This window comes from Vipera berus, assembly GCF_964194415.1.
Source record: "Vipera berus genome assembly, chromosome: 5".
Taxonomy (NCBI): domain Eukaryota; kingdom Metazoa; phylum Chordata; class Lepidosauria; order Squamata; family Viperidae; genus Vipera; species Vipera berus.
Genome location: NC_138207.1, coordinates 92823883 through 92851751, shown reverse-complemented (window position 1 = coordinate 92851751; position 27869 = coordinate 92823883). Strand labels below are relative to the sequence as shown.

The 27869-nt window shown below is 42.0% G+C and overlaps 1 protein-coding gene across 5 annotated transcripts in view; it reads left to right on the top strand.

The window, feature by feature from the left end:
- The window catches only part of GBF1 (golgi brefeldin A resistant guanine nucleotide exchange factor 1), a 309656-nt gene that overhangs the window by 114421 nt on the left and 167366 nt on the right, over nt 1-27869 (top strand). For 2 of the 5 annotated variants that reach the window (XM_081329570.1, XM_081329568.1), the window contains exons 9-17: nt 696-822; nt 15577-15794; nt 17823-17991; nt 18156-18367; nt 18508-18606; nt 18953-19147; nt 22485-22662; nt 23196-23333; nt 24193-24281. In XM_081329570.1, coding sequence (XP_081185696.1) covers nt 696-822; nt 15577-15794; nt 17823-17991; nt 18156-18367; nt 18508-18606; nt 18953-19147; nt 22485-22662; nt 23196-23333; nt 24193-24281 — 1425 coding nt within the window. The remainder of the gene's footprint in view (nt 1-695; nt 823-15576; nt 15795-17822; nt 17992-18155; nt 18368-18507; nt 18607-18952; nt 19148-22484; nt 22663-23195; nt 23334-24192; nt 24282-27869) is intronic. The other 3 variants (XM_081329572.1, XM_081329571.1, XM_081329569.1) reach the window with 3 other exon arrangements.

Here is a 27869-nt window from a genome sequence, read left to right as displayed (position 1 = left end):
CTTTCTATGCTTTACTCTTAGAATGTGATGGGAGTTAATTAGACATAACAATTCTGGAGCTTTTGAAATAAGAGATGATAAGAAATGGGTTGGAAATAGGAGGGAAAGCTTGCATTTCAAACTAATTAGAGAATGTGATTTATGACTGTAAATTAAGGGAATGAATTGTGCTTGATACTATGTGTTTAGGGGAGGGGAATTCAGATTTCGGTTTCAACCATGTATGTGCGGAAGCTATGCTTTTCTGTTAAAGATTCTTTAAGGTAAACATGCCTTGAAGTTCTTTGAAGAGTATCATTTGTCGGAACCATGACACACTACATCAAATTGAATCTCTAGCTTATAAGTTTTTAGAATACAGTTTCAAGATAAAATAAAATAAAATAAATGCAACCTTTTAACTGAGAAATGGGATTCTGGAAATCAATTTCCCAACATGTTAAACAATACTTCCTTTTCTGTATTTGGGAACTGATTAGTATATTTCAATATACATCACATATTCGAAAGCTGAGTGAAATACACACACACACACACACACACACACACACACACACACACACACACACACACACGCTGTACTATTGGAGTATGAATTCCTGGATTAAATAAAACTGGCAGGAATATTATTTTGAGCTAATAGAATATTGTTGCAATTCTTCTGGCTACAGGAGACCTGTGTTTATTATTCACAGTTGAAAATGAGAGCAGGAGGGATGAGTGATTCATCAAAATGGAAGAAGCAGAAACGATCACCAAGAAATTCTTGCCATGTAACGAAGGTATCTCAAGGAATAGAACAGTCAGCTGCCAATGGCACAGGTATGACAAATATATTTTTTATTTACTAAAATGTATGTACTCTTAATTCTGGGTAATCACTGAGAAAGAGCTCCCTCTTTCTTGTTTCCAAGAAACAAGAAACATTCTTTCATGTAAATTGGTGCTAGATTGTGAGGATTTAAGAACTTCGAACAGTCTCAAAGTGAACTGTTGTAAGTTGAGGACTACCTGTACTTTTTGGGGGGGTCATCAAGTTTTTGATACTTTGCTAGGTGACTGGTGGTACTCGAATAGTGCCATATCCTAAAAGTGAAAAGCTCTGCTTTAGCATACAGAGTGGGAAAAAGAATCTTTTTATATGGTGTATGGCAGTGATGGCGAACCTTTTAGAGACTGAGTGCCCAAACTACAACCCAAAACCCACTTATTTATTGCCAGGTGGGTGTGGCCCAATGGGTGAATGTGGCCCATTGAGTGGCCGTGGCCAGGGTGGGTCATGGCAGACTGGGTGGGCATGGCCACCTCGATGTTGCTCGTGGGGAGGGATGCTTGTAGGGGCTGGGCAGGATTGGGGATGATCCAGGGGGTTTCTGGTGGGTGGGGCAGTGGGCAGGAGGCTCGTCCTGTAGAGTGAGGCGAGGCACGGGGCAGAGCGGGAGTGCTATTGCCTCGGGGCAAGGGAAGGTGAGGCAGGGGATGGGGTGGCGGCTGCCTAACACCATCGACCCCTGCACACAGGCCAGCGAGCGCAAGGGGGCCGATGGTGTCTGTCAGCAGCCACAGCCTGCCAGCCCCTCAACCAGCGCACTCTGAGGCTCTGTAGCCTGCTGCAAATCCCAGGCCAGCCCTCAAGCAGCCGGCAGAGTGAGGGAGGGGGGAGGCGCGTGATGCATACTGCCATCTGTTTTTGCTTGTGGTTGGAGAGCAGGTCGCTGCTGATCATCTCCTTGGCCCCCTCACTGATTTTGCCCTTAGCCCACACATGGAGCCTGTTCCTCTCGCACACCCGATGCACCTTAGCCCCGGCTTGGGCCACCACCAGCAGCAGCTCGTGCAGGTCCATTAGGCTGTCACCATTGCCTTCTGCCCAGCCCCGTGCATTGCCCAGGCACTGCTGCTCCACGAAGCTGGGCAGCCGGTGTATGAACTTTGCTGCCTTACTGTGGCCTGCCGAGGCCAGCAAGCAGCTGAGGCAGCTCCATAGACCTGGCCACCCTTCGTTGTCCTTCTCTGTTGCGTGGCTGGCCTGACGATAAGGGTGCACCCCCACAAATGGAAAGAGAAGACTCGGGCACAGCTGGGTTTCAGTGATTACGGGACCAGGTGCTCGGCTTGGACCGGGACCCCTCTGCTCGGGAGGCCCCAGGAGAGACATGGGGAGTTGAGGAGGAGCTCCCCGGTCCCTGACCTGGCCATGCGAGGCAGCTCGAGGCTTTGAACTGCCACCCCAGAGGACGTCTCGGCTACCCAGCCCATGTTGGGGAGGGAAACTGGTGGCGTGGAAAGAGGCCGACCTTCAGGCACGGCAACTGCAATGACGCTGACCCCGGCCTTGGAACACCCGGAGCAAAGAGTGGCCGCGGCAGCACCTGCCTTTCCCCTTCACAACTGTGGAAGTTTCCCTCTGATGGGTCTGATGCACCCAAAGAGGAGAGGGGCGGGAGCTGCCGGGCAGACGCCGCAAAAGGAGGAGAGGACTCCAGAGCGGGCAGCAGAAGGCCGTGTGACAGGATGATCCACCGATTCCCTGCCCGGTAGGTGGGATCACGGCCCAGTTGAGGGCAGGGAAGCCATTGTCCCCAGCTTTGGCTGGATGGTGTGGCCACCAGGCAGAGGCTGCAAAAGGACAGGACTCCAGAGCGGGCAGCATGGGGCCACGCAACAGGATGATCCGCCAATTCCCTGCCCGGCAGGTGAGGTCACAAACTGGCCGACGTCAGCAGGGAAGCCGTCATCACAGCGCCGGGGGTCGTGCATCACTGCCAAGGAGGATAGGCTGGCGGCGGGTGCAGCACTGCCCATGGGGAGAATCTGACCATCCCCAGCCTGGAGGGGGGGGAGAGGCTGAGGGAGCTCAAAAGGGAGGCAGTGCGGTGCTTGGGGGTAGCTGCTCTCCCCCTCTCCCCGCGCTCCCGCAGAAGGGCTGGCTGGCTTCAGTGCTGCTGAATTCAGTTTCCCTGATGTCTCCAGTTCCCACTAGTCAGGGTTCGCCACTACAGGTGTATGGTATAAAGCAGTGGTGGCAAACCTATGGCATGCGTGCCAGAGGCGGCACTCAGAGCTCTCTCTGTGGCCACTTGCTTATATGCTATGTCCTGGATAGAAGGAAGTGAATTTCCAATAATCTTTTCTGCCATTGTCTTTTTTTTCATTTTATTTTTTATTTGACGTTATTTTTTTATTTTTTTTATTAAAGAGTTTTACAAAAACAAAATTTTACAATATATCCCCAAATCCTCCCCACCCCAAACCCGCCCACTTTCCCCCCCCCCACTTCCCAGAGCTAAATACAGGATTATAGTTATAATAATCATATTCTAAATAAAAATTATGCATAATATACAATTAACCAAATTCATAATGTGCTTTAACTCCCCTTTAACATAACTACATACAAAGTACCAATAACAATATCCCACTAAAATCTACTCATAAGCTAAATGGAACTTTTTAGTCCCATATTTGTTCTGAATATAATCTATCCATCTCCTCCAAACTGAAATATATCTTTCCTGTGAATGATCTTTCAAGTAAGCAGAAATCTTAGACATTTCTGCAAGATTCGAAACTTTAAGCACCCATTCTTCTATAGTAGGCAAACTATCCTTCCAATATTGTCCCACCAGTAACCGTGCTGCTATTATCATATTCAACATCAAATTAGTTTCTTTAACATCACAATCTACAACAATACCCAATAAAAACAATTGCGGAGAGAACTTTATCTTTCTCTTAAAAATCTTTTGAATGTTCCACCAAATTTTAATCCAAAAAGCTTTTATGTTTCTACAAGTCCACCACATATGTAAATAGGTGGCTTCTAAACTACCACATCTCCAACATTTAGACTGTAAATTAGGATACATGTTAGACAACTTCTTGGGATCCAGATGCCATCTATAAAACATTTTATAAAAATTTTCACTTAAGTTTTGAGCCTGAGTAAATTTAACATTTCTGACCCAAATTATCTCCCAAGTGTCCAACGAAATTGGTTCCTGAATATTTTGTGCCCACTTTATCATACAATCTTTAACTAATTCCGTTTCTGAATCCAATTCAATTAAAGCATTATATATCCTCTTTATATGTGCACAATTTAAATCTCTAATTTGTTTTACTAAATTTTGATCTGTAATTGTGATGCCAACCTTTTGGTCTAACTTCCACCTAGCTTTCAATTGGGTATATTGAAACCAAGAGTAACTTATGTTTTCTTGTCTTAACTCCTCTAATGATTTAAGTTGCCAATCATTCCCTTGCAATCTAAGTAGTTCCTTATAAGAAACCATATCCAAACTCACTCCCATAGATACGCCCTCTATCGCGTGTCCAGGAATTCCACCAAATTTTAATCCAAAAAGCTTTTATATTTCTACAAGTCCACCAAATATGAAAATAAGTAGCATCCAAACTACCACATCTCCAACATTTAGGCTGTAAATTAGAATACATACAAGACAGCTTTTTAGGATCCAAATGCCATCTATAAAACATTTTATAAAAATTTTCTCTTAAGTTTTGGTCTTGAGTAAATTTTACATTTCTAACCCAAATTACCTCCCACACATCCAATGGAATCGGTTCTTGAATATTTTGAGCCCACTTTACCATGCAATCTTTCACCAATTATGTTTCCGAATCCAATTCTATTAAAGCATTATAAATTCTCTTTATGTGCACTCGAGTTTGATCTTTGATCTGTTTTACCAAATTTTCATCCATCAACGTCAAACCAACCTTCTGGTCTAACTTCCACCTGGCTTGCAATTGAATATACTGAAACCAAGACTGTACAATATTTTCTTGTTTTAACTTGACTAGCGACGTTAATTGCCAGTCACTCCCTTCCAATCTAAGTAATTGCTTATAAGAAATCATATCCAAATTCACACCCATAGATACCCCCTCTATTGCGTGTCCAGGAATCCCCCAAATTGGTATTTTATAATTTAACTTATAATAATACTTTTTCCAAACACGCAATAAAGCACTTCTTAAAATGTGAGATTTAAAAGCCTTATCAACTTTTTTGTCATAAATCAAATATGCATGCCACCCATATAATAAATCCCATCCCTCAAGATAAAGTATACTTTTATTAGTTTATGTATTTATTTATTTATTTTATTACATTTATATACCGCCCTTTCCCTGAGGACTCAGGGCGGTTTACAGGGAATTAAAAACCAAAAATACAAAAGTTAAAACCAGTTTAAAAAAGATTAAATTTAACCCTGTGCAACTAAAACCCCAGTTAAAATAAATTAATCCTCAGCCTGGGCCAGAGAGCTCGAAGAGCCAGGTCTTCAGGCCCCGGCGGAATGAACGGAGGTCGGGGGCAGTCCTCAGCTCCACTGGCAGCTGGTTCCAGAGGGCAGGCGCCCCCACTGAGAAGGCCCTATCCCTAGGCGTTACCCGCCGGCAATCTCTTACCGGTGGGACCCTGAGCAGACCCTCCCTGTGGGAGCGCACTGGACGAAGGGCACTTGATGCTGGCAGCAGGTGTTCCCTCAAGTACCCCGGACCCAAGCCATGTAGGGCTTTATAGGTAATGACCAGCACCTTGAATTTCACCCGGAGGGCAACCGGAAGCCAATGCAGCTCGCGGAGTAGAGGTGTTACATGGGAGTATCGGGAGACCCCCATTACAACTCGCGCGGCCGCATTCTGCACCAGTTGAAGCTTCCGAGTGGTCCTCAAGGGCAGCCCCATGTAGAGAGCGTTGCAGTAGTCCAAACGGGAGGTCACGAGCGCATGACTAACTGTGCGTAGGGCATCTCGGTCCAGATAGGGACGCAACTGGCGCACCAGGCGAACCTGGGCAAAAGCCCCCCAAATTAAGCCAATCACTAACCAAAGTTAAAACCACTGCATCATAATATAATTTCAAATTAGGCACCTTAAGTCCTCCTCTTTCCCGAGCGTCTTGTAAAATCTTAAGTTTAACTCTCGGTTTTTCCCCCGCCCAGATAAATTTATTAATACCCTTCTGCCACTCATCCAAATTAGCATCTTTTTTCAAAATAGGTATCATTTGAAACAGAAAAAGAAACTTTGGTAAAACATTCATTTTAACAGCTGCAATTTTTCCCAACAAAGATAATTGTAATTTTTTCCAATTATTTAAATCCTTTTGTACTTTTAACCATAACGTCTCATAATTATTCTTATATAATTTCACATTAGAAGCTGTAATATATACCCCCAAATATTTAACCTTTTTCACAATTTCATAACCTGTCAATTTTACTAACATATTCTTCTCATTCATAGTCATATTTTTAGATAATATTTTAGTCTTATTATTATTCACCTTAAAGCCCGAAACTTTCCCATATTGTATTATAATTTCCATCAAATCTATAACCGATTGAGATAGTGTAACAACCAAGTCATCTGCAAACGCTCTTAATCTATAATCATTCTGTTTTATTTTTATTCCCTGTATTTTAGTTGATTCCCGAATTTTAATCAATAAAATCTCCAATGTTAAAACAAACAATAATGGTGACAGAGGATACCCTTGTCTTGTACCTTTTTCAATTTTAAATGCATCTGTTAATCCCCCATTAATTATAATTTGCACTGATTGTTGTTGATATATGACCTTAATAGATTGCAGAAATTCATCCCCAAAGTTCATCTTTTCCACAACTTTCAATAAAAATTGCCAATTCAATTGATCAAAAGCTTTTTCAGCATCTAAAAATATCAATGCCGCAGGGACTTGGTTATTCTTATCCAAATAATTAAGTTAACTAATTGTCTTACGTTATATTTCATATATCTTCCAGTTATAAATCCAGACTGATCTGTATGAACCATCTGTTTCAAAACTGACATTAATCTATTTGCCAATATTTTTGCAAAAATCTTATAATCTGTATTTAAAAGCGATATAGGTCTATAATTCTTAGGCTGAGTAAGATCTTGATCTTCCTTTGGGATCAACGATATAAAAGCCCTTCTCCAAGATGGAGGCACCTCCCCTCCAGCCTGGATATTATTAAATAGTTCCTTTAAAGTTTCTACCATCTCTGTAAGTAAAGTTTTATAATAAATTGCTGTTAAGCCATCTGTACCCGGAGCCTTACCCACTTTTAACTGTTTAATTACTGAAATAATTTCTTCAGAAGTAATTAAACAATTCATCCCTTCCCTTTGTTCATGTGAGAGCATAGGAATATGCGCTTCCTGTAAATATTTATCTATATCTAAAATTTGTACATTCTCACTAGCATATAACTTTTGATAAACATCCAAAAAACCCTTTTTAATCAAATTTTGTTGATATGTTTCTTTACCCTTATATTCTATTTTCTCTATTGTACATAACCTCTGTTTTTTCCTTAATTGATAAGCTAACCACCTGCCAGGCTTATTTACATTACAAAAAGTATTATGCTTCGCATATCTCAAATTAGTTGCAACCTGATCCGCCATTAACATATTAAATTGCTCTTTCAACAAATTTATTGAGATCCCTCAATCTCTTATCTAATGGATTCAAAATAAAAGCTTTCTGCTTCAATTTAATCTCTTCTTCCAATTCTTTACATTTTTGCATCTGCTTACACCTATAACCATTGTTCATATGAATCAAAATCCCCCTCATATCAGCTTTACTGGCATCCCAAACCATTTCAATCGGTGTTCCTTTATGCATATTCAGAACAAAAAACTCTTTCAAATAATCTTTACATTTTTCTGAAAGTACATCATATCTAAATAAATTTTCATTCAATCTCCAAGATCTTCTTATTCCATCTTCCCTAAATAATTCCATCCATACAGGACTATGATCCGATAACGTTCTAGGAAAAATCTTGACAATCTTGACCCTGGAAGTAAGATCACCAGTAACTAAAAAAAAGTCAATTCTAGAAAACAATTGATGCCTGTCCAAAAAAAAAGTAAAATCTCTATCCTCCAAGTTCCGCTCCCGCCAGATATCTCTTAGTTCCAAGTCTTCTTTCAAATCAAAAAAATTTTTAGGCAATCTAGAATAGATAGGAGAGTTTTTAGAAGACCTCTTCTTGTCCTTATTTGAGTCCAAAACACCATTCCAATCACCCATCAAAATAACAGATTTATAATCCAATTGAATTAGTTCATCATGTAAAAACTTGTAAAACTTTCCTTGCTGTTGATTAGGAGCATATAATCCAATAATGAGAATCTTCTTGCCTTGTAACAATAGTTCAATAATAACATATCTTCCCTGTGGATCAGATTCAATTAACGTAGCAGATAAGTCTCTTCTAAAGTAGATAACCACTCCACTCTTTTTATCTGGAGCAGATGCTATAAAATGAAGTCCCAACTGAGAATTAATCAAGTATTTTTGGTCTCTTGCACAAATATGAGTTTCTTGTAGGCAAACAATATCATTTTTATGTTGCTTCAAATAATGAAACACTTTCTTTTTTGTGGTGAATTTAAGCCATTAACATTCCATGTCAAAAGCTTTATCGCCATCCTCAGCGACCTGGAACCTCTGGAACGCCACCTGGAGATCCGCAGTTGGTCTCTTCGGTCGCACCCCTCCCACCGGCTCCGTAATAGCAGGGCCTTGTATCATAGGCCCAGAATCCATCTTCTGTTTCAGTTGTTCCTTTTCTCTCCGCTTATGCGCCCCACGTGTCATTCTCTGGTCTTTTGGATCAGCCTTTAACATCAAACTCTGTTCAGTAGGTTCAACCAATTGTGCCTCTCCAACAAACTGTGCCGATGCACCTTCAACTTGTTGTTTATCTTCTTCCGCTCTCTTAGGCAATGGAGATGGTGGTGAACCTGCTTTCAGGACATAAGTATAAAATTCTTTTGCCTTAGCAATCGTATTAAGCCTGTATCGTGTCCCTGCATGATTCACCACTATTCCAATAGGAATCTCCCATCTGAACTGAATTTGTCGATTTTTAAGTTCATCAGACAAAAAACCAAAATCCTTCCTTTTTCTCAACATCTTAGGAGGTATTTCTTTCAAAATTATAATATCTTGACCTGCAATTTGAAATCTCTGTTGATAAAAGGCCTGGATAATCTCATTTCGAAGTGACCTCTTAGAGAAATAAATCACCACATCTCTAGGTAAATTCTTCTGCCTCGCAATCCAGGAATTGACCCTGAAAATATTTTCCACCTCCCTTGATAACTCCTTAGCATCCCATCCCAAGATGGGAGCAATGACCTTAATCACCTCTTCCAGTAAGTCCTCACGGGGGTTTTGTCTCAACCCTCTTATTCTCAGAGCAAATTCCATTTCTTTAAATTGTGAAATCATCAGCTCATCCTCAGTTTTGTCAATTTTATGTTCTGCTTTAGCAATTCTATTTTCAAGTCTGTCACTATTTTCCACAACCTCATCCACGCGGTCATCTAAACGTTCAATATGTGCAGCCAGCCCTTGAAATGCAAACAAAATGTCTTCTCTCATCTCTCTATTTTTAAGTTCAAGAAGATCAGCTACCTCTTCCTTTATTTGTAAAGTCATTTCTTGTGCCTGCAACTTCAAAGCATCCTGCAGGTCTTTAAGTGTAAGTGCTGGTGGTGGAGGAGAGGGTGGAGGGGATCTGGGTTTTGCAGTAGGCTGAATGACAGGAGAAGAGATTGAGGTTTTAGAAACAACAGGCACTGCCTGCCGTCTTGAAGCCATTTTCACTTGCTACAAATCACTTTCTCTTATCACTTTCACTTTCCCTCTGCACTCCAGAGGGGGGGGGGAAATCCAAAAAAGAAAGGGAGATGAACTCTTAATAGCAATAATAATAATAAAAAAGAAAAAATTCCAATATATTATTTAAATTTTAACAAAATCCTCGTAATTTATTCTTTTAAAAAGAAAAAACATTTCGGCGCCATTTTTTTCTTTCTTCAAAGTCTAATTTATAAATGGAGAAGATTAAAGCACCTCGAGTTAAAATTCTAAATACTTGCAACTTTACTCCTCCTGGTCAGCTCTGTCTGCTTTAAAGGCACACATAAATCACTATATTTCGCAGATGTGGATGCAGCATCTAGCTTCGCTCCTCTGCGGAGCAAAGGCATCCTGGACTCAGAGAAAGCCTCGGACTCTGTGGGGGCTCTCACCCTCCAACCCCCAGATAATTCTGAAAGGTCTTGGGGAGCTCTACCACTATCCGAGAAAACTAACGTCCCCTTGTTCTCCCGAAGGGGAAGTTTATGAGCCGCGGAACAGCTGATTGTCACTGTCTCCAACGAAGCCTTAGGGCGGCCGGCCAGGGAAAAGCCGCCATTCGGCGCGGCGTAGGCACCGGAAGTCTGAACACTGGAGGTTTTTAAGAAGAGACTGGACAGCCATTTGTCTGAAATGGTATAGGGTTTCCTGCCTTAGCAGGAGGTTGGACTAGATGACCTCTAAGGTCTCTTCCAACTTTACTATTATGTTTATGATTATGATTAGATGAGCCTGTGAGTTTCCCTTCCCAAGAAAACTCTGGATGACCCTAAACAGGGCTGCTAGGCAGCATTCTAGGTAAGCTGCCTTAACTCAGGTTTGGTTGAGTTTGTTCTTTGTTTTCATCCAGTGATGCTCTAGGCATCTCTTGATTCTTTTCAGCTCCCTCAACTCCTTCATGAATCACAAGGAGTAACGAGAGTGATGGGCTGAGAGAGGCTGCCTAGGCACGATCCTGTTTAAGGCTCCATCAAAGTCCACCTTGAATTGGACCCGGAAGCAAACTGTGTTGTGATTCAGGGTCAGCCTGTGGGTTCGGCAGTTGGGTCGGACGACTCAGAGGAGGAGGAGGGGGGTGTTGAAGAGCTTGCTGATGATGGCCTTGAGGCTCCGCAGAGCCCTCAGCCGGGTCCCTGCCACCTGGTCACGACAGAGACCCAGCTGTGTGAGCCTGACAGCATGGATGAAGATGACCCACAGCTGGCCCTGTTCAAGGACGCCCGACGCAGGAGGCAGTCAATCAGGAGTAAACAGAGAAAGGCAATGGGGCACCTCGGAAGGAGGCAGAGAGAGACCACGCCCTGAACTGTATTTAAGGGGAATGTGTGGGAGGGCTGGTTTGCTGAAGGCAACCGCTTGGATAGTTCCTGTTTCATAGCTCCTGTTTCATGGTTGGTGTCTTGTCTTGCTCTGTTTTATGTTAATAAATTTGGCAGGCTTTATTCCAGCCTCTTGCCGTTTGTAAAGGGGTTGTCCCTGCTTTTGCTGGAGGGCCGGTAGCAGGCTGGTACAGAATAGTTTGCCTTCAGCCTCCCACCCCTTACTATTATTATGGAGCAGCTACGTGCTGAGAATGCCCAGCTCACCCAGCAACTCACTTTGCTGGCAGCTCAGGTGGCTCAACTGCAAGCTCAGGTCCATGCTGCACCCCCACCATCACCCCCACCCAGGAGAAAATGCCAAGTTGCGATGCCGGATAAATTTACTGGCAATCCAGAACTGCTTTCCTGCTTTCCTGGGACAATGCCAGCACTTTATGTTACTCCAGGCAACGACGCCCAGCGGTACCCTCTTCCCTTGCGCGTACCATTCACGAAAACTGAACCCTTCGGAGCGCAATTATACAATCTGGGAGAAGGAGCTGCTGGCCATCAAAGCGGCATTCGAGGCCTGGAGGCATCTGGAGGGAGCACGGCATCAAATCGAGGTCTGGACGGACCATAAGAATTTGGAAAGCCTGCAGACCGCTCGGAATTTGAACCAATGCCAGATCCGGTGGTCTCTTTTCTTTGCGAGGTTTGACTTCCGGGTTTGGTACATACCTAGCGGGCACAATCAAAGAGCGGATGCTCTGTCCAGGTAGCCCGAATATTCCCGAGTGGAAGTCAAGCTTCTGCCCAGGACAGTGATCCCCGTCGAGTCTTTTGCTGCAGTGCGGGAGCCGGTTGATATACGGGCTCGGATCCGGGAGGCACAGCAGCAGGAGGTGTGGGTGGCTCAGTGGAAGGAGGAGGTGGGGCCAGATTCTCCTTGGACGGTCACGGATGGACTCTTGTATTATCGTGACCGGCTCTACGTTCCGGGAGGGCCACGCAGGGGACTCATCCTCAGCCAGTGTCACGATAACCCGGCGGCGGGGCATTTTGGCCTGTTCAAGACCCTGAACCTGGTCTCCCGTACCTTCTGGTGGCCCCGAGTCCAACACGACGTCCAGTCCTATGTTACCTCCTGTATCCCATGCAGGCAGGCCAAGTCAGCGACAGGGGCCCCGCCTGGATTACTGCAGCCCTTGCCGACACCCAAAAGACCCTGGGGGGCTGTGTCCATGGACTTTCTGACGGATATAGCCCCATCCTCTGGTTTTACGACAGTGTATGTGGTGGTGGACATGCTGACCAAGATGGCGCACTTCATCCCCTGTCGCGGCTTACCGTCAGCCCGCGCCACTAGTTGTATGTTCATTCAGCAGGTGTTTCGGCTGCACGGCCTCCCTGATAGAGTCGTCTCTGATAGGGGGGCCCAGTTTACAGCCCGCTTCTGGCAGGAGTTGATGCATGCGTTGGATATCAAGATTTGCCTCTCGTCCGTGCATCATCCTCAAACTGACGGGGGAACCGAGAAGGTCATTGGTATCCTGGAACAATATCTGCGCTGCTACGTCAATCTGCAGGAAAACAATTGGGTGGACTATCTGGCCATAGCTGAGTTTGCATTTAACAATTCGCAGCACACCTCCACACAGATGACACCGTTCTTGGCCAGTGTGGGATATCACCCCCGGTTTTTCCCCCTTTCTCCCGTGGACTCACCGGAGCCGGCAGCGAACGACTTCATGGCAGAGTTACAGGCGATCCATCGATTGGTGCGACGTCAGTTAGAGAAGGCCAAGGCCGATTACAAAAGGTTTGCTGATCGGTCAAGACGGGATACGCCTCCACTATCGGTGGGAGATCGGGTCTGGTTGTCCACCAGGAACCTACCATCAACACGGCCGGTGAGAAAGTTAGATCACCGATATTTAGGACCGTTCCCAGTAGAGACTGTCATCAATCCGGTCGCCTATCGCTTAACTCTGCCACATTCCCTGCACGTGCACCCAGTCTTTCATCGGTCTCTGTTGGTCCCCGAGCAACCGGCCTGTCCACTCCGCCGAGCGGAACCTCCCCCATCAGGACCTCGTGATGGAGGCAGCACCCCCGAGTACGAGGTCGCCAGCATCAGGGACTCCCGTTGGCTGAAAGGTCGTTTCCAGTACCTGATTGAATGGAAAGGTTACGGACCAGAGGACTTCACCTGGGAAGACACGACCGCTGTTCATGCCCCTGCGTTGGTGACCGCTTTTCATGAACAATTTCCATCCCGACCGCATCCGGATCGGCAGACCCGGGGGAAGGGCCCTGCGGTGCGGGATAGTGTTGTGATTCAGGGTCAGCTTGTGGGTTCGGCAGTTGGGTCGGACGACTCAGAGGAGGAGGAGGGGGGTGTTGAAGAGCTTGCTGATGATGGCCTTGAGGCTCCACAGAGCCCTCAGCCGGGCCCCTCCCACCTGGTCACGACGGAGACCCAGCTGTGTGAGCCTGACAGCGTGGATGAAGATGACCCACAGCTGGCCCTGTTCAAGGACGCCCGACGCAGGAGGCAGTCAATCAGGAGTAAACAGAGGAAGGCAATGGGGCACCTCGGAAGGAGGCAGAGAGAGGCCACGCCCTGAACTGTATTTAAGGGGAATGTGTGGGAGGGCTGGTTTGCTGAAGGCAACTGCTTGGATAGTTCCTGTTTCATAGCTCCTGTTTCATGGTTGGTGTCTTGTCTTGCTCTGTTTTATGTTAATAAATTTGGCAGGCTTTATTCCAGCCTCTTGCCGTTTGTAAAGGGGTTGTCCCTGCTTTTGCTGCAGGGCCGGTAGCAGGCTGGTACAGAACAAACTGGTAATATAGCTTGCATAGCAGAGGTGTAATGTGGGCTGTTCAAGTAGTGCTTGTGTCACTACATTTTGTAATGGCTGAAGCTTCTGTATTCTCTTCGGGGCAGCCCCATGCAGTCTAATCTGGAAGTGACAAGGGCATGAGTGACTAAGAAGGGCCTGCTAATCCAGGAATGGTCATAACTGGAGCACAAGATAAAGGTGTGCAAAAGTGTTCTAGCCTTGACTGCCACCTGCTCCTTGAGCAGGAGTTGTGAGTATAGAAAGACTCCAGGAGTGCATAGATTACCTGTCTGAACAGTGCAATCTCATCCACATGGCGTAGTCCTGGAACCAGAGGACCTCAAGTCAGAAGACACTCAGACTCACCAAGATTCAGCTGAAGCCTGTTGTTACCTATCCAGATCCTCATAGCCTCCAGAAATGGATAAGATGTTCACAGCATCACAGCATCAGGGCAGAGGTGTATAATTGGATAAAATCAGTATAAGAGTGAATTAGGGGGAGAGTGGAAAATATATTAAGACATGTCACTGGTTTTCATGGTACTCTTAATAGTTTATTGAAGACATTAGTATTTGCTTGAGGATAGTTTTAGTTATAAAAATCAAAGAGAATAACTGTCATAGAAGTGAAACATTTTAAACTGTTTTATAAAAATGAAAACAGCCAAAAGGTCTCCTATTTAATTTCAGAAGTCAGAAACATTTTATTGTCTTTTTTCATCCTTTTTGAACACCTTAAATCTCTAGAGTTACAAGATTGTGGCAGGATAAAAATCAAATAATTGAATTGATATATGCTGGAATTCTCCACTGAACATTCTGAATAAATAAACTCTGTTCTGATATCAGAGCTACGTAAGAAGATACATCTCATATATATTAAATGTATATGAATCACTTTTGCCTCTGTCTTTACAACCTAGACTTTATTATTTCTTTCACTAGATCAGAAATGTCAGAAAAGTTTGAGGATGTATGATTGTGATAATTTCAGTGACTTTTTGCCTTTATAATGTTGTCTGTAGAAGATGTATGACCTAACACAATAAGTTGTCATAATAGTATGGAATATAGAATAGAATGCTAGTCCTTAAGCCAAACACATTTGTTTCCAGAATTGTATAGCAGTTTCAGGGATAATGATGTTGGAAAAAGTCTGAATTACTCTCTGAGTCATCTTTTTGGCCTGCAGGAATTGCTCCTTGGGTACTTCATATCTGATTTACTACATGAGTTGTGAGCTTCAATATAAATGCTTTTAAAAGAATACACATGTAAATCAATATTTATGCAACAATGTATATAAAGCTGGACAGGAATTTTGTAAATATTCTAATCTAGATTTGACTAGAAATATTTTGTTCCTAATTTTTCAGAATTTCTTTTCATGCAGTGTTTCTGGGGTCAAATTTTTCTACTTTATATAAGTTTGTGAGTCTCAAAGTTGTATGTTTGGAGTTGGGAAGCAGGGATTTCATGGCTTTTTCTGTGAGGACTCTGGCTATTGATACATAAAGTAATTAATCGAGATATGAATAAAAGACAGTAAGGTCTTTTGTGAAGTGAATACTGTTTAATTCATTCCAGTGAGGTAGGCCACCACTTGTTATATTACCTGAAATAATGGATAACAGTGCACATATACCAGATACAAAAAAATAGAAAGAGGACTCTATACTATAAATAAATATATGATTAATATTGCTGTTCTTTATTGTTCACAGGTGAGGACAATGTCACTGATGTACCTTCTCCAATTTCATCTGGAAATTCAGAAAATGTATCTTCTGTAGTTAGTCCTGTCACTGACAGTGGTTTAGAGTTATGTTCCCAAATTCGCTCAAAGGATGATGTTACAGATTTACAACTTGTCAAATCTTTGGGAATCAGTACAACAATGCCCTTAACTGAGCTTAGAGCCAGAGAGCAGTTAGAACTACAGGTATGAATTTCCTTTACAGCAGACCAACATACCAGTGACAGTTATAACAGTAATTTTATTTTATTCAGTTAGCCAACCATGTAATTTTAAGTAGCTTGATTTTAATTTCCCCTCCAAAACAAAAGGAAGAGTCCGTTAAGAAATTAGCATGTGAAAACTATGATTAATATTAGCTAAAAGAGGCTGAATCAAAAAAATAGGGTGATGGATACATCACCGCATTTTCTGAATAGCCCTGTGTAAAAGTAGTAACTGTAAAAATAATAAGATGAAAAATAGTTTTCTGTGTGTATGAATTTGAAACTTTTTATGAAACTTGCAGAATAATTATTACAATTAAAAACACTGCTATATTTCAAACATTGATATCTGCTATCCGTGTAGGTCTTCTCAAGCATAGTTTGTATTACCAGAATTACTTTTCTTGAAGGTTAGACAGCACTGACCTTACACTATTTGGACTGGTTTGGATTATGAATATCATAAATCTTTTAAGGTGAAAAGCAATTTTACAGTGGTACAAAAAGTGGTTAGAAATAGAAAATCATTTGCTGCTGTTGTAGGTGCAAGCCACAGCTGAGTCATTTTAATTAAGAAGACTGATTTTTTCTTTTAGTGTATGGGTTTATTTATGTCAGTCAAGTAGTACAGTTGCAAGAAAAAGTATGTGAACCCTTTGGGATTACGTGGAGTTTTGCATGAATTGGCCATAAAATGCTCTCTAAACGTCATGTAAGTCACAACAATAGAAAAACACAGTCTGCTTAAAATAATACTACACAAACATTAGCTGTTCTCATGTTTTAATTGAACATAAGATGGAAACATTCACAGTGCAGGGTGGAAAAAGTATGTGAACCCCTAGCCTAATGACTTCTCCAAGAGCTAATTGGAGCCAGGAGTGAGCCAACCTTGACTCCAGTCAGTGTGATGATATTGGATGTGTTGCTGACAGCTGTCCTGCCCTTTAAAAACACACACCTGTTTTGGGTTTACTCGTCTCAAGAAGCACTGTCTGATGTGAGCCATGTCTCGCAGAAAAGAGCTCTCAGAATACCTACGATCAAGAATTGTTGACTTGCATGAAGTTTCATCTCTCCACGTTTGAAGTTTGCAAAAGAGCACCTGGATGTTCCACAGCACTACTGGCAAAATATACTGTGGACAGATGAAACCAAAATTGAGTTGTTTGGGAAAAACACACAACACTATGTGTGGAGAAAAAAAGGCACAGCACACCAACATCAAAACTTCATCCCCACTGTAAAACATGGCAGAGGGAGCATCATGGTTTGGGTCTGCTTTGCTGCCTCAGGGCCTGGACGGATTGTTGTCATTGATGGGAAAATGAATTCCAGAGTTTATCAGGACATTTTGCAGGAAAACGTACGACCATCTGTCCACCAACTGAAGCTCCGCAGAGGATGGGTGATGCAACAGGACAATGACCCAAAGCATACAAGTAATTCAACAAAACAATGGCTTCAACAGAACAGAATATGCCTTCTGGAGTGGCCCAGTCAGAGTCCTGACCTCAACCCGATTGAAATGCTTTGGCATGACCTTAAGAGAGCGATTCACACCAGACATCCCAAGAATATTGCTACACTGAAACAGTTTTGTGAAGAGGAGTGGTCCAAAATTACTCCAGATCCTTGTGCAGGTCTGATCTGCAACTACAGGAAACGTTTGGTTGAGGTTATTGCTGCCAAAGGAGGGTCAACCAGTTATTAAGTCCAAAGGTTCACATACTTTTTCCACCCTGCACTGTGAATGTTTCCATCTTATGTTCAATTAAAACATGACAACAGCTGATGTTTGTGTAGTATTATTTTAAGCAGTCTGTGTTTTTCTATTGTTGTGACTTACATGACATTTAGAGCGCATTTTATGGCCAATTCATGCAAAACTCCACGTAATCCCAAAGGGTTCACATATTTTTTCTTGCAACTGTATATGGAAATACTTGTATCATGTAGCAATATTAGCCTGTGCTAATTTTCTGCCTTATTATCTTTGTGATTAAAGAATGAATATCATCAGAGGGAAAAGACTCCATCTGCCTCAGTAGAATCCATCCCAGAGGTTCTTGAAGAGTGCACTTCTGTAACTGAACACTCAGATTCTGTTTCAGTTCATGACATGGACTACGTTAACCCTCGAGGAGTACGATTTACTCAATGTTCTCAAAAAGAGGGTGAGTGCATTGAAAAAATGTAATAGTAATTTCGGTTTTTATCCTGTGTCATTAAAAATATCCAAATACCATTAATTTGCCACTATCAAGAATAATGTATTTCTGACTAATTGGAAGGATGCTGAGCCATAGTTGCAATGTTTTTGTGTGTTCTCTCTTTCAAGGAACAACGTTAGTCCCTTATGGATTGCCCTGTATTCGTGAACTGCTGCGTTTCCTCATCTCCCTCACTAATCCACATGACCGACACAATTCTGAGGTGATGATCCACATGGGTCTACAGCTACTCACAGTTGCTCTTGAATTGACTAATGTTGCAAACTGCCCATCTCTCTTAGAACTTGTAAAAGAAGAATTATGTCGGTATCTCTTTCAAGTAAGCATGAACATAATATCTTTCTCATGTTTAAAAATATGGCATGTATATTAAATCATTTTGGAATAATTAGTTTAGTTTGGAATGGTGGAAAGAATAGATTTGTATTCATTATCTTTGAACTTTTCATTCATTTCCAGTTACTGAACATGGAGCGGCTCAACTTATATTCAGCTTCCCTAAGGGTTTGTTTCCTTTTATTTGAGAAAATGAGAGAGCATCTAAAATTCCAACTGGAGGTGAGCTTCTTGAAATATGTTACCTAATCTTTGGAAGAAATTATTCCCATTTGGGGGAAGGTCTGGGGACATTTTGAAAAAATATTGTATATCATTAAAATGCCCATTAGAAATCTTCATATGCTTGCATTTTTGTGTTCTTATATTCTAATATATTTGTTTATAATGATACATTTTATAATCAAAATGTATCATTGTTTTGAAACTTCAGTTGCAAAGTCTGGAATAGAAAAGTAAGAATGGAGACCAAGAAAAGAAAGTATCACTTATAATATTCACCTGTGTTATATATATATGAATCACATATATATCCTATAAACTGAACTATCCTGTATCTTTCTGCCAGATGTATATCAAGAAACTGATGGAGATCATCACAGTGGAAAGCCCCAAGATGATTTATGAAATGAAGGAGATGGCCCTAGAGGCTATTGTTCAGCTATGGAGGATTCCTACCTTTGTAACTGAACTCTACATTAACTATGATTGTGACTACTACTGTGCTAACCTTTTTGAAGACCTCAGCAAACTGCTATCCAAGGTCCTGAGGAAGAATTTCTTTGGAGTTTTCAGTACAGTTACAAGCACAAAATAATAATCCATGTTTATTTTGTAAGGAAAATCTAGGAAACTTCTCCAAAGCCTGCAGAAGTTCCCAGTTTGACTCACAAGTTCTACCCTCCTTTCTCATTCACTGTATAACCTGATCAAAGCTTTTCTATACTCTAGAAGTGCTTCAGAACATCACCTTAAGTAGAGGCTTTTAAAAATCTTTACTATAGGTAGGAACATTTTCTGAAGAGAAATTCAGTTGGAATGGCCATTTCTAGTCTTGTTCTTCAGAAAAATACCTTATACTGTAATCAGGCTTTAAAACTTAACCATGATTGTTGATGGAAATACTTTGAAATCTAATTGCAATAATATATGCTTGAATTTAGCCTGTTTATTGGGGAGAGAAAATAGATGTTAGGTCTGTGCGTAAGAAAAAATCATTTTGGACTATGATTCTGATCACTGGCGTGCTGTTTCCAGAATGCTTTCTTTAAAGTCAGTTTGACACTGAGGACAAAATCTCCCTACTTGGTTATGTGTATACTATTTAGTAAATTATCCTTACTGTTTTCTTGTACAAAATTTGAAAGTTTGGAACTGGCAATATTACATGAGGAATTCCTAACTACTGTGATTTCTCTTTTTATCAAGGATGGTATAAAATCTAATAGAAAGTAATGGAAGTTCAGATTCTTTCACAGTATCACTGTGGATGGGAATGCCTAGCTACAAATGTAAATTAAATTTGTAGTGAATTTCTAGATTTGAGCCCCTTGGACAGATTTTAGAGCATCCATGAATTGGGAAGGAAATTTTGTTTCACTATTTTATTTTGTGTATTTAAATACATATTTCTAAGAAGGAATCCCAGGTTTCACCAGATCTGCAAAGAAATCCATAGCAAAAAATGGTTAAAAAATCCTGATTTAATGATCAGCTACTACCTACCTGATCATAATGCTGAGGATAATGTGAAAAAAACAGACAATCTAGAGATTTGGTTGACCACAATCTAAGTATGGTTATAAGTAATGGGGATGTCAGTTATTTTCAGATATACTCTGAGATATGCCTGCTTAGACTGTGGTCAGACAAATCTCTAGATATCCTATATTGGATATCATTTTTAAATATAGAACAGAGTACACCAGAGTGGGACACAAGCCTAATCCTAAATGGTGGCTGTGATCAGATTTGAAATGTGTTTGAACACAGATGGGAAATGATTATTATTGTGCTGCTACATTTAGCATACAAGCAAATGGAAATTGCTATCAGAATGTAACAGTCACATAAAATCTACAAAACAGGAAACATAATAAATGAGGAAGTTGGTGAAATAGAGACTGGAAAGAAAAGTCAAGAGGGACAAATTGTAAGGTCTAGAGGTTATTTAAAACCACAGTCATTAAAGCTTAATTTGTCTGTATTTCATAATGTAAGAAAGGATCAGCCAAGTCTAAATAAAAGCCTGCATGGCTTTCAATTTACATCTAGAAAGCTGTAAAAGTTAAGAAGCCTTCCCCCCCCCCCAGCACATTTCTAGCAAAGAAAACAGAAAGGAGCAAAAACTATGGTAGATAATATGTAAAGTAATAGCAAAGAATGAAAAAACAAAGAATCTCATAAGAGACTAAGGGGAAACAGGTTTTGTTAAATTCAATCAGGCTGTACGTTGATGAAATAATAGGGATTGTCAAATATGATGGGGAGTTTGCAGAAAAATGATTTATTTGCATCTCTCTTTACTACAGAATACTGTATTTTGAAAAGGTACCTGAGCCATTATGACTTTCTTAGTGAGGAAATCAGAACCAAGAAAAATTGAGGAACAAGAGAAGTTGTTCTTAAAGAAGTTCTTAAAGAACTGAAATGTGAAAATGTTTTAACTCCCTAGCAAAAATGTGTAACTTGTCATTCAAATCATACTCAGTGTCAGGAGTTTGGAAAATAATGTTATACCAGTTTTTAAAAGTGAGATGGAGATATCCAAGAAATTATAGAACTAATACATAGATACCCAGTGAATGGAGCATTTCCACCACATTTCTACTCTGTGTTTGGGATGGGCACCTTATAATTACTGTAATTCACGACTTAAAATTGTTGGTTAACAGCCGTTCAAAGTTAGACGGATCCTCCCCAAAACTACTTATGACCTGGTCCCAAAGTAATAGTTGCTGCAGCGCCCCCATGTTCATTCACCCTTACGACCAACCTTAGGGACGCTGCAGCAACCCCGCTTACCTTTTCCCCCACCCTAGCCCTAAAAGCATTTCCCTCCCCCAATGACTCGCCACTAGCCTTAGGCCTGATTCCCACTCCAACAGGCTCCACCATTCCTCCTCACTTACCGAAGTGAGCTCCGAAGCCTTCCATAGTGCTAGAATGGGTTTCTTTGTTGCTTGGCTGCATGGCATGATTATGGAATTGTACCATGGTACATATTGCTCCATTTTGTTGCTTTTTAGAATCTTTCTGCAGCACTGTGCAACTTCGTTAAGGCAGCAAAACGAAATGGTTTAGTACTGGACCTCATGGCAGCAATCCAGAAATAGCTACCATTTTGCCCCTGTGGACAGCTACAAGAGAAACCACTCCATTTTGCTGCCTTAACGAACTTGCACAGCAGTGCAGCAATTCATTCCAACACTCTGGAAGGCCTCAGAGCTCTTCAAAAGGTAAGTGAGGAGGAAGGTATTTGGCCTGGTGAGGTGGGATTCTAGCCTAAGGCTTGGGAACCAGTAGGAGTGGACAAAAGTCTGGATCCCTCCAAGGCACAGTATGTGAAGGGAGAGATGTCTCGGGAGGTGGGGGAGGCTTTTGGAGGACTGAAACAGATGGCCCTGGGCCTGTACTAGGCCTGCAAGGGCATCCCCCACTCCTGAGGCATCCCATGCTCCACTTAATAACTTGCACATTAGTTTAATGATAACTTTGGTAAGAGCAGGTTTGGAGGATTCTTAAGTGAGATAAGCATGCATGTTGCAACATGCAACATACAACCGTAATAGGAACTCAATTGTGGTTGTATCGTAAGGACTACCTGTATTTCAGATTTTTCTACTAGGAATATTAATGTAAATAGTTCAGCAAGCATATATTCCCTCACAAAGTATGTAAAATCTGAGTAGAAGTGTAGCTTTATGTACTGAGTCAACAGTGTGTAAGATACAAAAAAACTAATCTTGTGGGGACTTAGGTTTAAGGATTGCAAAAAGTTATGAAGGCTTGAATAGCTGTGTAGAACTAAGTTAAATAGAAGTTGTATTTAAATTTCCATATGCAATTGGATATAGCCTTATTTATGCTTGATTTTTCAGAATGCTTTTCCTGTTTCTGGACAACTGTACACTACTCATTTGCTCTCACTTGAAGCATTATTGACAGTGACTGATCAAATTGAAGCACGATGCCAAGCCAAAGTAATCAGAGGCATATATCAGCAAGAGAAAGAAATACTAAAACCAAATACAGAAATTTTCAATATCAGAGAAGCAAGTGAGAATCATTTATTTGATATCTTCTTAACCAGATGATGACATTTGCCACTCTTGACCCTGTTGCAGGCAACAATTGTTCTGTTCCATGTTCCATTATGTCTATCATAGACAATTATATCTATGATCTCTGAAACCTGCTTATCTCTGTTGTGGAATTTTTCCGTTCAAGGTTTACTTTCATTTTTAATTTTGCAGTCAAATTTAGCAAGGGACATCTTCATTTGGGACATCAATATTTGAGTGCCTTTTGCTATATGTATCCACTTGAACATTAATAACCTCATTACTAATTTGTAAAATAATAAAGATAGTCCTCTTTAGGAGGGCATTTGAGTACCAGTGATTGCTAATAATAGCAATAATTGTTACAATCATTATTTAATGCTTTGAATTGCTTTTTGTTTTTATCAGTATTTTATGGATGTTTTTAGTTTTAGTTTTATGCATTGTAAGCCATTGAGAATCATAAAAATATGTGGCCTACAAAAACAGATGATAGACAAACAAATAGACACTTTCCTTATCCTATAGTTTCTGAAGAACTGCAAACAAAACTTAAATCATCCACTGCAGAATTACCGGAGACATGTTCATCGAGTAATGACTGCTTGGTGACCTCCCACTTGAAACAGCAAGACTACGTGAATTCAGATATGGAAAAAGATACAGGTAAATCTGATTTTTAGTTTAGTAGTGGAACAGTGAAGCATATAAATAATAATGGACTTGGTTTTGTCATACATCATTCTTGTTAGCTGTGAATGAGACTGTAGAATGATTTGGGGATTTTTCATATATTAGTATGGTATATATGTGTACCATATATATGTATGGTATATTTGGTGTTTTATCCCATACATAGTGTACAGTAGTATACTGCTATAACCCTTTCATCCTTTTTTCAGTGTTTGGGACTTTGTTGTGTTTCTACTGCAAAATTCTAGCAAGTATCTTTTTGTATTGTCCCTCCTCTATTTTAATCCCAAGATCCTGTTTTTTGGGTTTTTTTTTGTTAAATAATAATCTCTGCCAGAATTGTGGCTGATAAAAAAGTGTAGCACTGCTGGGTTGTGAAGTTTAAAATTGTTTTAATTGATTATTATCAGCAGTGCTAGCTATTTGAAAGGCTCTACTGTAAAAGCAAGGGACGCAGTGGCTCAGTGGGTTACGACGCTGAGCTTGTCGATCGGAAGGTTGACAGTGTGGCGGGTCGAATCCCGAGTGCCGCGTAGCAAAGTGAGCACCTGTTACTCGTCCCAGCTTCTGCCAACCTAGCAGTTCGAAAGCACATAAAAATGCAAGTAGAGAAATAGGGACCACTACGGTGGGAAGGTAACAGCGTTCCGTGCGTCTTTGGCGTCTAGTCATGCTGGCCACATGACCACGGAGACGTTCTCGGACAAGCACTGGCTCTTTGGCTTTGAAACTGAGATGAGCACTGGCCCCTAGAGTTGGAAACGACTAGCACGCATGTGCGGGGGAACCTTTACCTTTACCTTACTGTAAAAGCAGCCACATTTTGTTTTAGCAGAAAAGATCATCCCAAGAAAGCCTACGCGATTTTCCTGCTTCCTACCTACAACACAAGAACTGATAATGATTAAGAATAAAAAAAAGGTATGGCATGTTGTTTCTGAAGCATCTACAGTATATGGCCATTATGCATACAGTGAAGATGTGGAGTTCATTCTTAAGTACAATAGTATATATAGGCATAAAAGAAGAAAGGATGATCAAATTTGAATATGCCATTCTAAAGTGATCTTTAAATACTTCTATTAGCTTTTGAAAATATAGAAATAGAAGGACTCAAGTAAATGTCAGAATTTGTCTAGGTGGAAAGCATCAGGAAAGAACAGAGTTAGGGATTTACAAAGGTAATGGAAATTAAGATGATTTGGAAATTCAGCTGTTGTTAAAACGTATAAAACCAATTCTCTTCGATGCTGAAAACAACTTGCAAAAAGATTACACAGTATAAGCATTAAATAAGAAAATAAAATTGCATTATAATGACTAAATCACTTTACATAGTAATTTGTTAGATTTCTATTTCACAATCTATATAGGAGCTGAGAGTGTTGCTTTTTTTTAATGGAATGTGGGGAAAAGCTACCATGTTTCCCTGAAAATAAAGCCCAGTCTGTGTTGTTGTTTTTTTCCAAAAGAAGCATTAGGTCTTATTTTCAGGGGATGTCTTACTTTTTTCCTGACACCTGCCTTGCCTTGCAGTGGCAATACCAACAGCCCCATCCAGGAGCCGCATGGCTGCTTCCCCACTTCTTCTGTGTCATGCCAGTGTTGCTGCCATGAGTCAAGGCAGGTAGGGGAGGGGGGAAGCTGCCCAAGTGTGCCCCTCAACCGCTTACCATGCCGAAAGCCCTCTGCAGCCAGGCCTACCACGCTCTGACACTCATCACGCCTCACCTGTTCAGTAGTGGCTTCTCATACTTTCTCCTTCCTCTTCCTCTTGAACAGCCGTTGCTACTTTTTCAGTCCTGGATCCCAGTTTGTCCAGAGCCTATGCAGAAGGTCTTTGGAAAAGGAATAGGACAACTTGCGAGTGGAGTGGGGCACTTTTGTCTCTGGCTCGGCTGCCCTGATTCCCAGAAGGAAGATGTGGCTCTTACTGGAAATTGTTCCCTCTACCCGGAGGAGCTCTTGGCCTCCTTCTCATTTGGGGCTTTGTGATTGCTTCATCACTTGTTAATGCTGGGTAGGAAAAAAAGAAAGAAAAAGGGATAGTGGTGAGAAGAGGAATTATGGAAGGAGGGGAGAAAACTAGGGAAGAGCATCTTTTAGGGCAGGGCTTTTCAACTTTTCTACCCATTGTACCATTTTTAGGATATGGCAACATCCAAGTACCACCAGTCACCTAGCAAGGTGTCAAAAACTTGATGCCCAAAAAAAAAAAAAAAAGAAAAAAGTGATGAAGTACAGGTAGTCCTTGACTTACAACAGTTCACTTAGTGACTGTTCAAAGTTATAACAGCACTGAAAAAGTGCCCCCCAAGCCACAGACAAGCAGGACATCTGCCTGCCTGCCCGGCGGCGCTCTTCCGAGGTTTTCATTGTTGTGAGCATTTCTGTTGAGGATTGGCAGCGGGGGTGGGGGGGTGTTTGGTTTTTATTCCCCCCGTCTGCTGTGTGGTCGCAGCAGGGTTTGGTCACTCCACATGACCCTGGGACATTGTGACCATAAATATGAATAAGTTGCCAAGCATCTGAATGTAAATCACAAAGACCCTGGAGATGCTGCAACATTCCAGCTGATTGGCGCTTCTTCTGGGCTAGAAGCACCAGGATCAGCGCTGAGCTCCAGCTGGAGCCTGGCGCTGATCCTGCTGCTTCCGATGAGCCCTGACAGCCCTGTAGCTCCAGTCATCTCTCGCTCTGGCTTGTGCAGTGCTCCCACTGGTTCAGCTCATTCCCCTCCCCCGCTACCACTTTTCTGGGATGGTCGCGTGCCACCTGCTAGGTGCCAATGTACCACAGGTAGTACCTGTACCACTGCTTGAAAAGCCCTGTTTTAGGGTAATTGTGTTCTCCATGGGAGGCCTAAATTTTGCATTTTGCTAATCTGGACCAAAATGCAGAGTTTTATGTGCCAAATTAAAGTTGCCCAAACAACTGCTTAATTTTCTGGATTCAGATGATACAGGCATGAATGGATATGGGGCCAGAAGCCTGGGAAAGATCTTTACGGAAACATTATTTTTATTTTATTTTATGGAGGAAAACTTTCTTCCTTATGCTTCTACGGTATATCTTTATGTCAGTATATCTCAAAGACATGGGTCTCCCTTGCTTAAGTTTTAATCATTTCCTAATCCAGCACTATATAAGGATACAAACAAGTTTTTCCCCCACCTGCTTCCCCCTGTGTCTTTGCCTCTGCCTGCGGGCTCAGCCTGCTAAACCTCACTTCTAGCTGGGTGATTGATTTAATGAAGTGAAGGCACCAGGGTGGGGAGTGGGCCGTGCAGATTCCCTGTACATGAGACCGGGGTTTCCCCCCCGCCCCCCCGCTGCTGGATTTTTGCTGCCATACTGTTTAACATTCTTTAAAGTTTACTTGATGCAGAATGGGAAGGATCTGCATTCTGCATCAAGTAAACTTTAAAGAAAGTTAAACAGTATGGCACTGAAAATCCAACAGGGGGGGAACCCATTTTTTTAAGACACCAGACTAGTGTGCATTCATGTGCCCCCAATCCCCTTGGTTGCTGCAAAGCCAGATTGGAGTCCTTGGGCCACTCCTTCCAGCCTATTTTGGTTCCCACCCTACCTGATCGCTGAGGGGCTTCATTTCCAAAGACCTTCTGTACAGCTCCGGACAGACCGAGATCCGCGACTGAAAAAGCAGCAATGGGAGCGAACAGCTGTTCAAAGGAAGGGGAAGAAGCTATTACCGAACAGGCAAGGCGTGACAGGTGTCAGGGTATGATAGGCCTGGCTGTGGAGGCCCTTTGGCATGGTTAGTGTTTGTGGGGCTCATGGGGCAGCTCTCTCCCCCGCCTCCCCTCTCCTCCCCCCTCCCCCTGCCTCGTCTCTAGCAACCAGATGGTGTGATGGAAAGGGTGGGCAGTCGGCTGCACTGGCTCTTAAGTAGGACTTATTTGGGGGGTAGAGCTTATATTAGGCCCAACCCCAAAAATCAAGCTAGGTGTTATTTTTTGAGTAGGTCTTATTTTCAGGAAACACAGTATGGGGAGAGCACAAACATGCTGTTTAGAGGACAATCCCTAAGATAAGAGAGGGCATAGCCCACCCCTGGACAAAGGGCAGAGCAAGAGGCTCAAATGGGACCCTCCTTAGTATTTGAGGCTGTAAAGAAAATAATGATTTCTATTTTCAGACTTGTAAGATTCTGTTAATGTAGTTGTCAGGACCCACCCCAATCCACGTCTTAGGAAAACAAAAACTCTTGGAGTCAGTTCTAGTCCAAAAGGATTTTTTACTAGGACATGTTTGGTTGTGGAAATACAAGACAGGACCTGCTATTGTTTTACAGATTGAAACTTTATAAAGAGTTCCCGGTTCAACCCCCCCCTTCCCTCAACCCCATTTGGTCAGCCCCCCATCATTTACTTTGTGTCATCCCTTTCGTGGGAAAAAGGGAACTTTATTGCCTTCTTCTTTTACAGATTCAAATGGAGACACAGGCCAGATGCCTTCTTCCCTAACCCTCCCCTTTGTTCCCCC